Source organism: Stenella coeruleoalba, assembly GCF_951394435.1.
Source record: "Stenella coeruleoalba genome assembly, chromosome: 21".
Classification (NCBI taxonomy): Eukaryota; Metazoa; Chordata; class Mammalia; order Artiodactyla; family Delphinidae; genus Stenella; species Stenella coeruleoalba.
This window is the reverse complement of record NC_137167.1, coordinates 5,822,194-5,838,356: the sequence shown is the minus strand read 5'-3', so window position 1 is coordinate 5,838,356 and position 16,163 is coordinate 5,822,194. Positions and strand designations below refer to the sequence as shown.

The following is a 16,163-nucleotide window of genomic DNA, read 5'->3' as shown; positions in this document are numbered from 1 at the left end:
GTGGCCTTTAATCATGGTATTGCATGTATTATACACTTTCCTTACCTCATGCCTACTCATTAACAGAGTTAATGCTTACTAACAGAATTAATATGAGGTAACTTTAAAAATAAGAAATATGTAATACAAAAACTCATAAACATGCATTCCTTGCAAATAAGTTATTTGTGGTATTATGTTATATATGAAAACTTTTATCTTTTCTTGACAGATGAAAGACATAATGCACAGGTTTTGAATCCCAGGTAATTAGGCAAGGCATGTACGTTTTCTTTTCCATTTTTCCTGTCCATCAGAGATAATTACTCTGGTAGAATAAATAAAGGGGGAAAAGTCACCTGTATGATCAATCAAGTTAAAAATGATGATTAATTCAACAAATGGCATGAGGGTACACTTATTTTGAAGTAGAGTTCTATCATGTATCAATAATTTATTTGTAACCAACATTTTGAATACACAAATGCTAAAGAATTAAGCATTATTAGAAAAAAAGAGAAAAGATAGCACTCTAAGACATATTTTAGGTGACAGATTTACCATGTCTATGATATAGCCTCAATTTGATTTTTATTATATGCAGCTATATTACCATCTTCACTTAATATACATTTATGTTATTTCTATCCATCTAATACATTGAATTTTCTGTTTGTCTGTTTCTTCCTCTCATCCTAAAATAGTTGATACTTACTGTGATACCATGGATTCTTTGTTTTCCAGGCTAGTCTTTGGTCTCACTCTCACTTTCCACTTGCCTATGTATTTAAAAATAAAAATAATCATTTAAAATTGTATTTTCCTCAAAGATGGTTCTACAAAACTCTGTACCATTTATCAGTATTGAAATAGTTTTGAATCCCTATCTGAGATCTGGGAGCAGTCACTACTTAAGAATATCTTACCACCGAGAGCACCTCTTAACTGGTAAGAAAGACTAATATGGGAAAAAGCAAAGTAATATAAGTTTATCTGGAAATGAACTCAGATCATATTTATATCCATGACATTATTAGCTAAATAGTTTTACACTTTTTTTTACCATTCATATTCTGCCCAGTTTTTCCACAATAAAGTCATCTAATATAAGAAAATTCCTTTAATATGTTTATATATTATCTGAATTATGTGACTATTTTATGTGTTACATATTACTTCAGCAATTTTACATAAACTTTTCAAAATATTTCTGTGAAATATATTCTCTTTTAATTAGTATTATCTTATCAACTTCAAATACTTCAATAAAATTCTTTAAATATTTGAATAAAATTCATTTCATTTTAATTAAGATGGAGGTCATAGATGTAAAACTCAGAGGCAGAAATTATTTTATAGCGATTTCCATGAAAGGAAATAAACCAATTTTAATATTTATTTTATTCTTGAAGCATATTTTCAGATATTTATAAGGTTATTTAATTTAAAAAAGTTTTTTCTGTAGATTAGCCATGGCTATATCTAGATTTTTCAGTTTTACTATTATATATTAATTTCTAACCTTTTCCAACTCTGCCTGCCTCTCAATTTATTTAAGTGCCTTAAAGCTTAACTACTCTCCTAAATTTCCATGCTATGTTTTAATAGAATAGTGTATGCAAAATTCTTTGAAATATGTAAATATTAAAAAGTAAAGTAATAATATTTAATACATATTTAATAATTAAGATCAAATAGTAAAAGGAGGTAGATAAACACTAACTAGAAATCATTTCTACTTAAATTTACCCTTAACACAGTCCAAGTTATTTTAAGATTAAAGAAATTTATTATTCATTATATTGATCATTAATATATTACATATTAAATTTCCATATAAAGATAAATATATAATCGGAATTATTACTAGTTATATCACCATAATGTTATTTATTGATAAGTTACTATGTAGGCCAACTAATTACAAAAGTAATGAATCTTAAATATGAAATTAATATACTCATCGCTTGTATAGTCCTCAGTTCTCCAATTTTCATTTTGGAAATAAACTTTTACCAGTGTAGCAATCAGTACACAGAGAATAATGAAAAAAGGAATGAGTAAGAAAAATGGCCATCTCGCAGGCGTGGAATAGTAAACATTCTCAATATAGCGCCTGTCTAGGAGAGAAAACACCAGTGATTTGAAAGCAATTACCAGGAATATAGCAAAACCATTTCTGCATTTTAATATGACTATTAGAATAAAATGTTTAAACATTTAATAATTTTATAATTAACATATTTTATATGAAGTGGATAAGTTGACATCATAAGTGCTCAAAGTTAGACTCTTCTCTTACATAATAGTCCTATATTCCTTGCTTGTTTATTAAGAACCTTCTATTCCATGTAGTCTCTTTTTAGATCTGTCTCATAATACAGACGAAAGGGATTATAGTGTGATCCCAGGAAGAACTGAATTTTCCCTCAATACTCAATTTTTTTTTGTAAGAAATATTGCATATGTCATAGCATTTCAATGAAGTCCAAATTCTTTTCTTTTATTGCATTGGTATTTATTTTCATGTTTCATCTAAGAAATTAATTGCTTAGCTCAAGGTCATGTAGACATTTCCTGTGTTTCTTTCAAGAATAGTTTTAGCTTCTACATTTAGATTTATCGTCTATCACACATGAATTGTGAAGTAAGTTGTAATTTTGAGATTCATTTGGCCTTATGTGGATATCCAGTTGTTAGAATACAATGTTTTGAACTCACTTTCCTTTCCCGTTGAACTATCTTTGTACTTTTCTTGATTACTGTAACTATATACTAAATCTATATTATTCTAAATTTAATATAAGGCAAATAGACTAAGTTGTCCTTCTTTGTTGTACTTTTTCAGAGCTCTTTCGCTATTCTAAGCACTTTTGTGTGTATTTTAGAATCAAATTGTTGACACCTAAAATGTTGCATGCTTTTATGATTGGTTATTTTTATCTATAGATTTAATTTGGTGAGAATTGACATCTTGGCAATAATAAACTTTCCAATAGGTGAGCATGGCATATTTCTCCATTTACTTGTATGTTTAGCATCTATCTGCATTTTTGTTTTAGTTTCAGTCTTGCACATCTTTTGTTAAACTTATTCCTAATATTTTATATTTTGATAGTATTGTAGGTGGTACTGATTTTAAGTTGGTTTTCATTTACTGCTGCTAGTATATAGCAATACTATCCACTTTTAAACATTTCCTTTGACCTTTCGAAAGGTTTTTATTACTTCTAGAAGTATTTTTGTAGAGTCCTTAGGATTTTTGATGTAATTAATCATATCATGTTCAGTCTAATTTCATCCTTTCTAATCTTCATGCTCCTGATTTTTTTGTTCTTTACTTATTGCACTGGCTATGACTTAGGGTAAAATATTGACATGGTGAGAGCAGACTTCATTGCCTTGCTCTCAAATTTTGGAAAAAACAATGTATTTTATCATAAGATATATTGGCTAAAATTTTTTTGTTGATGCTTTTTATCGTATTGATGAAGTTTGCTTCTGTTGGTAGTTTGTTGCCTTTAAAAAATTCATAAATACGTGTTGAATTTTGTCAAATGACTTTTATGCATCAAAAGAGAAAATGATATACACTTAAAATATTCTTAATTTGGTGAATTGCACTGATTGACTTTCAAATGAATGCTTACATTTATGTTTATGAAGTATATTGTTCTGTAATTTTTTCTTTGTTAACTTTCTTTCTGGATTTGGCATCAGGGATATGTTTTCCTCATACAGCGAGGTGACAGGAGTCACTTCACTGCTACTTTTTAAAATGGTATTTCTTCCTTGCAAAAACTTGCCAGAATTAACCTGTGAAACCAAATACATCTGTATTTCTTGTTGCTGTTATTTTTGTTGGTGGTGATTTTCAAAAATCACAAATGCACACATCATGAAGTTTGGGCTTCTGATTTCTTGGTTATACCCTATGATTTATAATTCCTTTTCCATAAGGAGTAGCCCTTATAACACTTTTTACATTAGAGTAGCTTTATCAGTCTACTTTTACCCGTAATTGATTAGGACTTGAAGAACATATGTATTATCTTGACCGTTTTCAGTCTGACTGAGGTAATTCCTTAAAAATGTATGGATTTCTTGTGTATTAAATAAAAAATACACCCCATTAAATGAAACCACACCCACAAATCTTTTTAACATAAATCTGTCTATATTGGACTCTGGTGAGGCTGCTATAAAATAACCTATTTAACATTCATAGTAGCCTTACTGTTTAAGAGTTTTTAAGAGGCAGTCCAGTACAATACTTAGAAGGCTTTTTGTATATTGATAGATGAAGGTGTCTAAGAGGCATCACTTTTAAGTTTTCCTGAGGTCTTAACAGAGGGGTTTACATACGCTTGACAATTTTTATCTGAGATCAAATTTTATTGCTCAGTATCTCAAATTTAGCTGTTAGCCATTTCTCACTTTAAGAATGTTTTGCTGGAAGAATTCAGGAATAAAAATTAATTTTATTTTCAAACCAAATAAATTCTAGCTCTTTTCAAGTAAAATAGACATTTTACTTGAAAACTGAACTGTTCCTTTATTAATAATTACTATCATCTTATATTTTATCATAGGTAACTTAAGTCACCCAACTTGGAAATCTTGCTGACCAGAACCATGAATTCTACTTTCCACATTACCACAGGCAGCAAGGATGCCACACAATTCACTACTTCATAATAAATGTCCTCATTTCTCCAACTTCTAATAACATGTTTTTAAGCTGTCTTTGAATTGCTCACCAACAGTCTTCTTGAGACAATGTCAACATATATCAGTAGTCATCAACAGTTTCCTGTTCTACCTTCCATGCACCACCCAATTCCAAAGCTAATGGCACATGTTTTAGATTCTTGTTATATAAATATAAATGCACCATCTGGTACCAAATTGTGTGTGTGTGTGTGTGTGTGTGTGTAGGGAGAGAGAGAGAGAGAGAGAGAGAGAGAGAGAGATTGTGCAAGAAAGTATCCCTAAATTTGGTAACTTAATCTTTTAATTTTGTGTGTCATGAATTTGGGGAGGGCTTAGTTGCATGGTTATATTTTTATTTTTATGTCTCAATGTAGTCAAATTTCATATACAGCAGATAATTTTCAACAGAATGAGTGTTCCAATAATGAGAGTTCGAAGCATTAGTATTCTAAAAAACCCAATCAGAATCTGCAGCAAAACCATGGAAGTCTCAGAATCTCACTTCTGTATATTTTACTGCTCAATCACGTCACTAAAACCAACCTGGATTCTAGGAAACAGTCTTCTTCTCACTGGGGAAACAGCATGCATGTGCATGGATAGAAGCAGTTAATTGCTGTTAATTTGAAGATAAGCTGACCGTTCCCACTAACATAGAAATAGCTTGGTGATACATAAGTATGTTATAATGTTTTTTACTTAATCTATTACTGCATGGTCTTAAATACTATATTTCAAATGCTGGAATGAATGTGGAAATGTTACGAACTAAGTCTGGCTCAAAATCTGCTTGCTTTGATTTTCTGTAAATATAGGGGTTTTTTTTTTGTTTTTTTTTTTTGTTTTTTTTTGCGGTATGCGGGCCTCTCACTGTTGTGGCTTCTCCTGTTGCGGAGCACAGGCTCCAGACACGCAGGTTCAGCGGCCATGGCTTACGGGCCCAGCCGCTCTGCAGCATGTGGGATCTTCCCGGACCAGGGCACGAACCCGTGTCCCCTGCATCGGCAGGCGGACTCTCAACCACTGTGCCACCAGGGAAGCCCTAAACATAGGTTTTTATATAAAAGAAATCTAGTCCTAAGCAACACTGGATCTGCCAGCTTGCTCTAAAATACATCTCTACTTTGAACCAAAATGTGTCGAAAATTATATTTCCTAAGCTCCTTAACCTTTGGTCTTCTAGTTAGATTTGGCTAATGGGATTCACTGGATAAAATTTGGAGGGCAAGAAGACAGAAATTGCCATGGTATTTAACCCTCTCTGTCTCCAGCATCTGCAATTGTGTCCCTGTATCCTCTACACCTTCACCTCATGCTGGAGAGTACCTCTAACCTGTGTTCTAGACCCTAGTATATAGCCCTGACCACAGTTACATGTCATGCGAGATGGCTTAGATTCTGGTTCTAGTAATAACATCTCCATTTATTGTGCCTTTAGCCCTAAGAAGTGGTAGTGGATTCCTGTGTTGCTAATCTCTGGTTGCCTCACTGTTCTCTGATTGGCTTTTATCTCTGCCGTTGTGTGTTACCCCATGCCTTGTATTGAATTCCTTCTGTATGAAAGGCTAAAGTGATTTCTATTTTCGTGCCTGGGCCTTCACTGACATACCTTATTTATAACATATATTTAATATGTTATAACACATTAGTCTCTGGAAGGAAAACATAAATTAAATAGCCATATATGGTGTATTGTTTTATGTCCAAACATAATCTAAATATAAATTGGTAGACAAAATACTTATTTTATTAAATTTAATACATTAAAATGTTATTTTAATTATAATTTCAATTGAAATCAGTATCAATCAATACTTACCAGGTAGGCCTGGTACTGAGGGTGGAAAGTTGCCACTGTCAATACTCCCACCTTCCCATGACTCTAGTGAAGCTAGGCAATTTGGAGGTAAATATGTAGGGTTACAGTGACAGTGCCTTTTATTATTACATAGCTGAAACAGGAGAAATATCATAAATAGCTAAAATTATTTGTGTTCACTTAAAATTTTGAAATAATAGCTAGGTCAGATAAGGCTGATTTTCTTACATGGTTTATGAATATGACTGTGTGTGTGTGTGTGTGTGTGTGTGTGTGTGTGTGTGTGTGTGTTTAGCTGTGCATTTGCTTTCCAAATATCAGCCTCAATGATTTCTATTCTTGTCTTATAGTGCTGATACTTACACCTTGATTGTGGCATTTTTCTGGAGTACAGTCGTAATTCAAGAATGAAGAATCTACACATTTCTTATTTTTGCAAACCTAAAAAGGAGATATCCCAAAGTAAGTTAACTGTACCAACATCTGTATTTGGCATCTAATTAAAAGGATTCCTTATTATACTGACATAAGAGGTATTCATTTAATAATAAATATTAATATACTAACAATAAGTGATTAATTCATAGTGCTACTATGTTTTCAGCACTAGATGAGACTGATTATCTGAAAATAAATAAAACAATAAAAACATCTTCCCTGCTTATACTGGGATAGGAAGTACAGACATGAAATAAGTAACAGTAAAGGTAAATGTGTAATAAATACTATAATAAAATAGTTTTATGAAATAATAAAAACACAGAATTTGTCTAATATATGAGGACAGTGAAACTTTTTTATTGAGCTCTGATGTTGAACATGACTTAATCAAGCATAGAAATGAAAGACAAAGTACTTATAGAAAAAGAATAAGTATTCAGAATGACCCTACATCATATCTATTATGAAACTGTTAAGAAATATTTAGGGAAGTTCAGTTGTTACACAAAGAACAGCCATTCAAACATTAATTAACTAAATATTTGAGTCTTACGATGTGCCTGGCCCTGAGAACACAGCAGTGAACAACAACAAAACTCATGTTGCTCATATTGCAGTAAAAGATACAGAAACACACACACAACAAAAAATCTATACATGATGTGACAGAGGTTATTATGGAGGGTTTGTCTGTGTCTTATAGTCTTAATCAGAAAATTGGTCTATAACCTATAAGCAATTGGCGGTGTTTAGAGATTTAATTGGAAGATGGAAAGCTGATAAAAGGAGGTTTTGAAAAAGAGAATGTAAAAGGCAAGAGAAAATATAGAAAGACAAACTAGAATAACATTACAGTAGTCCAGAAAAATGACAACCATAGAGTGAAATTGAGTGGTAGTAGTGTTGATGAAAAACAGTGGTTGTGTTTGAGACAGAGTTAAATAGTTTGATCCACCTAAGTTGTTTAGTGATAGATTGTATATAAAGGATGAAAAGAGAGATGGAGCAATGACACCAAGGTCTCTGGTATGTCTAACTTTCTTGGTTGTGGTACAAGTAATGGAATAAGAAAGCTAAGCATAAAGCTCAAAAGTTTAGAAATATTATTTTTTGAGACTTCTTTTTACTTGTAATATCAAATAATACTATGCACTTGAGATAAAATAAAAATTATTTTTAGGCACAGAAAATGTGAAACAATTTGATTCCACAAAAGTAACCAAAACCTAAGCCAGCATTCCTCCCATGGTCATCAATGGCTAAGGATGTAGTATTTAAGTGATTATATGCACCGTACACCAGTGACAGAATTAAAAGCAGGTTTTACCAAATCCTGAAAAAATAATCTGGAGGGCAACATCAGCAAAATGGTGCACTAGGAAGTCCCAAGTCTTGTTCTCCTTTAGAGATCCTAGAAGAAGAAGATGAAGAAGGAGGAGGAGGGGAAGGAGGGGGGGAGGGGGAGAAGGACTGGCTAAAGCAACCCATAGGAGCTCTGGAAGCCGTCAGAGGTCTGCTGCAGCTAAGCAAATGCCCAAACAAACAAACAAAAAGCCACAATCAAAATGTTAGACAGTTTTGTAGTATTTTGCTCAAACCTTGTCCCACTACTTTTTGGGCATGCCATAGTCTTGGTCTGGAGGAGACAGCAGCTGAGTTTCCAATTCCCTCCCTTGAACTGAATGGAGTAGAGGACACCTTATTTTCAATATTGTAACCTGTCTGGGAACTGCCTGAAGACTGGTCTCTGTTCCACCTAATTCAGATCTCAGATGGACACTGCCCAGGAAAACTGCAGGGAAACTAAGACTTGTAGACATTTGGAGCAGAGAGAATGGGTGGAAACATACAATAGACCATCTAAGGCTCCAAGGCAACCCTGGCATGAGACTATTTGGAAAAACAAGACATTAAAAAACATACATGTATGTGGGGAATAAGAAAAGCCACAAAAAGACCCAGGAAAGATGCATATTCACAGAGATCTCAGAGACCACAAGCTTTCTCCTCAGGCTACTCCCAAGGCTCAGAGCACACCCAAGAAATTAGAAAAGGACTACGCTGGCACGGAGCCAGACTGCAAACAGTGGGAGAAATGGCTGTTTTTCAAAAGTCCAGTTTTTAACCAAAAAATCACATGCTATAAAAAGAAACAGGAGAAAAAGGAGGAAAGAATATGCAATGGAGATAAAGCAGTATCACCAACAAGTAGTGCTGGGAAAACTGGACAGCCACATGTAAAACAATAAGATTAGAACAATCCCTCACAACATTTACAAAAATAAACTCAAAATGGTTTAAAGACCTAAATGTAAGGCCTGTAGCCATAAGACTCTTAGAAGAGAACATAGGTGGGATACATTTTGACATAAATTGTAGCAATATTTTCTTGGATCAGTCTCCTAAGACAAAAGAAGTAAAATCAAAACTAAACAAATGGGATCTAATTAAACTTAAAAGCTTTTGCACAGCAAAGGAAACTATCAACAAAACAAAAAGAAACCTATGGAATCGGAGAAAATATTTGCTAATTATGCAACTAACAAGATGTTAATATCCAAAATATATAGACAGCTCATTCAATACAATATCAAAACAAAAACAAAACAGTTAAAAAATGGGCAGTAGACTGAATAGACATATTTCCATAGAAGATATAAAGATGGCCCACGGGCTCATGAAAAGATGTTCAACATCGCTAATTATTAGAGAGATGCAAATCAAAAACACAATGAGGTATCACCTCACACCTCTTTGAATGGCTCTCATCAAAAAGTCTACAAATAACAAACATTGGGGAGAATGTGGAGAAAAGGGAACCCTTGTACACTTTTGCTGGCAATGCAAATTGGTACAACCACTATGGAAAACACTATGGATGTTCCTTAAAAAAGTAAAAATAGAATTACCATACAACCCAGCAATCCCACTCCTGGGTATACATCTGGAAAAAAGAAAGACACTAATTCAAAAAGATACATGTTCCCCAATGTTCACAGCAGCACTATTTACAATAGCCAAGGCTCAGAAGCAACTCAAGTGCCCATCAACAGACTATTGCATTTAAAAATGTGGTTTTTAAATATATATATGTGTATATATATATATTTATAAATTTATATAATGGAATATTACTCAGCCATAAAAAAGAATGAAATACTGTTATTTGCAGTAATGTGGGTGGGCTTAAAGAAAATTATACTTAGTGAAATAAGTCAAAGAGAAAGTCAAATACTATATGATATCACTTATATGTGGAAACTTAAAAAGAATGCAAAGGGATATATATATGCAAAACTGAAACAGATATAGAAAACAAACCTATGGTTGCCAAAGGGGAGATCAAAGTGGGGAGGGACAAATTAGGGGTATGGGATTAACAGATGCAAAGTGGTATATATAAAATAGATAGGCAACAAAGATATACTGTATAGCACAGGGAATTATACCCATTATCTTGTAATAACCTATAATGGAATATAATCTGCAAAAATACTGAATCACTATGCTGTACACCTGAAACTAACACAATATTGTAAATCAATTATACTTCAAATAATAAAAAGAGTTGATGGAAGGTTCATGAAAATGGAGAGTACTTATATCTCAGATTTATATGCCTTTGATTGATTTTTCCTTTACTCTGTGAATCCTTTATTATTTTCATCACTAAAATGGGCATATGTTACTTTAACTGCTATTTTAAGTAAGTATATCAAAATATAATTCATGACATTAAAAATACTCCCTGTGTAACATGAGATAATTAATAAAACAGTTAATACATATGACTTCCATGAAAAAAGTACTAAATAGCCAATGAAATATTCATAGTGATAATATCTCATTTTCAAAACTTTCTACTTTCTTATTTTTTGAAATTAAATGTGCACTTAAGTTATGAGAAAAATACCAAATATGCATTTAAAATTTGAAATTAGGAAATTAGTTGGTAATAAAAGACTACATACCTTATTTAGACCACAAACAGTTCCATCTTTTACCCACATGTTTCCGCTGTCTTTATCATCATATGCATATTCCAGTCCAACGCAGATGTTTCCATCTATGTTGCTATACAAAACAGTGGCATTTGGAATATTAATTATAATTCCTTTGTCATATGTACACAGTAATTTTCCACATCGCACATCCCTATAATTTACCAACAAATAAAAATCATTAGTTTTCAATACAGAGAAATATTAGAATATCATTTCTAAAGCAAACAGATTTAAATAAAGCATTAAGGGCTGCTAAAAGATGTATGCAATTAATTGTGCAACACCAAAAAATATGAGCGCCTTTCCTGCATTGTTAATAGTAACAACATCTTAGTAATTATGAACTACTTTCTATTTAGCCTTATCACTTTTTTGGTAACAATTCTTTATTCCTTTTTTGATTCTTAAACATGATTCCAAGCTTATTCTATTCTAAAAAAATTAGTAAAATTTAAAAAATTACTGGTATGATTGGATTTCCTTTTGTGTTTTTCAAACATAATATGTACTCTCCACATCATGGGTCCCAAACTGACAAGACACTGAGGCATACACTCAAGAAGCAGTACATGCAATAAATATTAACGCTGAACCACTGAGATACATCACAACGATAGTGCATAAATCACAGACAAAATCATGAAAGTAACCAGAAAATAAAAAAGTATTAACAACAAAAGAACAGTAATACAACTTAAGACTGACTTTCCAAGAGAAATAATGGAGATCAGATTACTGAATGACAGACTCAAAGGTGAGACAAAATATCTAGTGTCTTCGCATTTTGTAGGTAGAGAAAATATCTTTCAAAAGGAAATATGGCATTTTCAGACAATAATTAATAAAATTTATCAATAGACGCCCCAGACTAAAGAAAATGTAAACTGAGTTCTTCCCATGGAAGGAAATTTATCTTAGATGTAACTTGTAGAAGTACAAAACACATATAGCTTTATCAGATTGAGGAAGTTTCATTCTATTCCTAATTAGATGAGAGTGCTTATCATGAGTCAGTTCTAGGATTTGTGATACATCAGGCACAAAATAAATTGTGTAGTTAAATCTTAACGAGGGGGGTAGGAGAGAGAGAAGATATAGGTAAATTATCTCCCCCCAAATAAGTATAAAACTGTGCAAATTTGTCACAACAAACATTTCAGGGCTATGGAAACTGATCAAAAGCAAACAACAAATCGAGAAGCATTTATGTAAAGTTGCCATAAAATCAGTAATAATAGTGAAAGGCCGTGGTCCTCTTGCCTGGGTCTGCTCCCATACACTCTTTCAGCTGTCGTTTTACCAGGGCAAGGCTGGCCATTAAAACCAATAAATTCAGTGCCAGAGGGATCATCCTTGATTTGGTGCAGAGAGCAAAAAGTCTCACCCAGCAGCATTTTGAGTAAAAGTAGCAAATGTATTAGGGAATGAATGTAAAACCAGCAGCACTGTTAGCCCAAGACTGAGGTCACAGTTGAGATTCGGGACGGAGTAGCTAGAAATTGGAGCCATGATTCTGGAGAGAGTGGTTCCATAAAGGCTGGCTGTCAGCTCTCCTTACATCACATCCCTAGCTGGCTGTGAGGCTCCATGTATGTGCAGGGAGACTTCACAAGTCTCTATTTGTTATAAAGCAGAAACTAACACACCATTGTAAAGCAACTATACTCCAATAAAGGTGTTAAAAGATAATAAAATAAAATAAAGGGGGGAAACACAGAAGCTTCTCAAAGGACACAGAGAAAGCATTTCATAAAATCCAGCACTGAACCATGATGAACTGTCTCATCCAGCTAGGAACAGACAGAAACTTCCTCAAATTGATAGAGCTGTATGTGTAACCTACTAGTAGTATCATGGATAAAGTAGAAAGATTGAATGCTATCACTCTACAATCAGGAACAAAACAAACATTTCTGCTTTTATCACTTTTATGCAATGAGGCAAAGATTTCTTAGGTATTGTACCAAAAGCAAGATCTGTAAAAAAATGAAGGGATAAGTTGGTCTTCATCAAAATTAAAATCTTTTGATCTTCAAAAAGTTGTCATTAAGAAAAGATAGAATTAGATATTTACAATTCATATATCTGATAAAGATTCTATTCTGATACATAAAAGAATTTTCACAATTCAATAATGACAACAAAACCCAATTTAAACGTAGGCTACAGATCTACCAAGACATTTTACCAAAGAAGATATACAAATGCCTTATAATCACATGAAAGGGTGGTAATTTCATAAATCAGTAGGTAAATGCAAATTAGAGCCAGAGTAAGATACCTTTTTAGAATGACACACAAATAAACAAGGAAACAAAAAGTCATGACAATATCAAATGTTGGTGATGTAGAGAAGGATGTAGGGAAGCTAGAACTCTGATACATATTTGCTGGAAATGTAAAATGGTACAGTAACTCTGGAAAATATTTGGGAAGCTTCTTAAAATGTTGAACATATACCTGCCATGTGACCCAGCAATTCTACTTCTAAGTGTGCATCCAGGTGAAATTTTAAAATATGTGTCTACATAAAGACTTGCACCTTCACACTTGTTATATCCCAAGAGAAACAAATACATGGCTTTACAAAGCAAACAAACAAAATACTGCACAAGAATGTTCACAGCAGCATTGTTCTTGATTTTTTTTTATTGAAGTATAGTTGATTTACAATGTTGTGTTAATTACTGCTGTACAGCAAAGTGGTTCAGTTATACGTATATATATTCAATATTCTTTTCTATTATGGTTTATCACAGGATACTGAATATAGTTCTCTGTGCTATACAGTAGGACCTTGTTGTTTTATCCATTCTCTATATAATAGCTTACATCCACAGCAGCATTGTTCTTAATGGCCTTAAACTAGAAACATTCTAAGTGCCCATTAAGTGGTACATAGTTTTAAAATGTTTATATCCACACCATATAATATTACCCAGTAATAAGAAGCTACATACTACTGATATAGGCTACAAAATGGATGAATCTCAAAAACATAAGTAAAAGAAACCAGACAAAAAGATTACATATTAGAGGGCTTCCCTGGTGGCGCAGTGGTTGAGAGTCCGCCTGCCGATGCAGGGGACACGGGTTTGTGCCCCGGTCCGGGAAGATCCCACGTGCCACGGAGCAGCTGGGTCCGTGAGCCGTGGCCGCTGAGCCTGCGCATCCGGACCCTGTGCTCCACAACGGGAGAGGCCACAACAGTGAGAGGCCCGCGTTCCACCAAAAAAAAAAAAAAAAAAAAAAACAAAGAACAAAAAACAAAAAGGCAACCTACTGAATGGGAAGAAGGTATTTGCAAAGGGGTTAATATCCAAAATATATAAAGAACTCATACAACTCAATAAAAAAACAGCCTCCCAAAATCAATTAAAATATCGGCATAGGACCTGAATAGACATTTTCCCAAAGGCATACAGATGGCCAACAGGTACATGAAAAGACATTAAACATCACTAATCATGAGGGAAATGCAAATCAAAACTGCAATGAGATATCATCTCACACCTGTCAGAATGGCTATTATCAAAGAGACCAAAAAAAAAAACAAGCATTGGTCAGATGTGGGGAAACTGTAGTAAACTGTCGGTATGAATGTAAATTGGTACAGCCAAATGGAAACCAGTATGGACTTTCCTAAAAAAAAAAAATTAAAGTAGAACTACCATAAAATCCAACAATTCCACTCCTAGATATTTATCATCTGAAGAAAATGAAAACACTACTTCAAAGAGATATATGTTCCCCAATGTTCATAGCAGTATTATTTAAAATAGCTAAGATATGGAAGCAACCTAAGAACCCAGCATTGGATGAATGGATAAAGATGTGAGATATATTTATATTATTTGCATATTATATATGTAATAGAGTATCACTCAGCCACAAATAAAAATGAAATGTTGCCATTTGCAAGAACATGGATGGACCTGGATAGTATATTGCTTCATGCTTCGTGAAATAAATCAGACAGAGAAAAACAAATATTGTATGTTTTCACTTATATGTGGAATCTAAAAATAAAACAAACAAACAAATATAACAAAACAGAAACAGACTTACAGATACAGAGAACAAACTAGTGGTTACCAGAAGGGAGAGGTGTACGGAAAGTACAAAATGGGTGAAAGGGATTAAGAAGTACAAACTACCAATGGCAAAATAAATAAGCCAAAGGGATGTAACATACAGCATAGGGAATATAGTCAGTATTTTATAATAACTTTGTATGGTGTGTAATCTATAAAAAATGTTGGATCACTATGTTCTACCTCTGAAACTAATATAATGTTTGTAAGTACTTATACAGAAAATTATAAATATATGCAAAGTTTCCATTATGTATTACTCATACTAACCAATATAAAGTCAAAAAATTGCAATGCATGCCAAAAAAGTTAAAATGTGATATAGGTGCAAATAAAGCACTAGATATCAATATCCAAATGACCCAAATATTGCAATTAGCAGAGAAGCACTTTATAGCAGCTAATATAAAAAGAGCAATGATTTAAAAGAAAATATAATCCTAACAGCTAGAAAGCTTCCTTTAGTCAGTATATGCTTTAGCAGTTATGAAACAAACTTTTGTGCTTCTGGGCTTGAGCATAGGAAAAAGCAACTTATGAATGTAAGATGTAGTTTGTATATATTTGTGGTGTCTGGAAATAAAATTATCACTATAAGTTCACGTTTTAAAAACAGAGATATAATACGTGGATATAGAAATAAATGTGATACATGTATGTTCTAGCTTTGTTGTCTGAGAAGACTTAGAGGTAATGGAAAACGGCAGAAATAAGCACACCTGGTTCTCAGATGTTTACTAAATACTCTTCTCTACTAAAAGGAATCTGGGCTACTTAGAGAAACAGCTGAATCCAGAACAAGGGTAGGAAAAATATAACAGGGGCCTAGAACATCTTTTTTTGTGCTGGAAAAATGTGTAAGTTTTTAAAGTGTCATACAGACTTTTGAAAAGAATATTGTGGCCAGCTAAAAGAAACTCTCACTAGCTCAAATTGAGACAATTTGAAAAAGTGTTAAAATAAATGATAGTAATATATTCTATAATATTGAGTCAAATAACAATTGCTGTGTCTGAACTGACATAAATAAATACACAAACATAAATAAATAAATAAAAATAATACTTCTTTCTACAATACATTTCTAGCTTAAAGGGGGAGGCAATAATGGAG

The 16,163-nt window shown here is 33.0% G+C and overlaps 1 protein-coding gene across 1 annotated transcript in view; it reads right to left on the bottom strand.

Annotated features, from left to right (window-relative positions):
* Positions 1-598: 598 nt before the first annotated feature.
* Positions 599-16,163, bottom strand: part of ADAM2 (ADAM metallopeptidase domain 2) — a gene marked incomplete at its 5' end in the record, with an annotated part of 73,186 nt that continues 57,621 nt past the window's right edge. Inside the window, 5 exons of the mRNA XM_079908938.1 lie at positions 599-758; positions 1,940-2,099; positions 6,512-6,644; positions 6,875-6,952; positions 10,924-11,107. Coding sequence (XP_079765064.1) covers positions 725-758; positions 1,940-2,099; positions 6,512-6,644; positions 6,875-6,952; positions 10,924-11,107 — 589 coding nt within the window. The 3' untranslated portion in view covers positions 599-724. The remainder of the gene's footprint in view (positions 759-1,939; positions 2,100-6,511; positions 6,645-6,874; positions 6,953-10,923; positions 11,108-16,163) is intronic.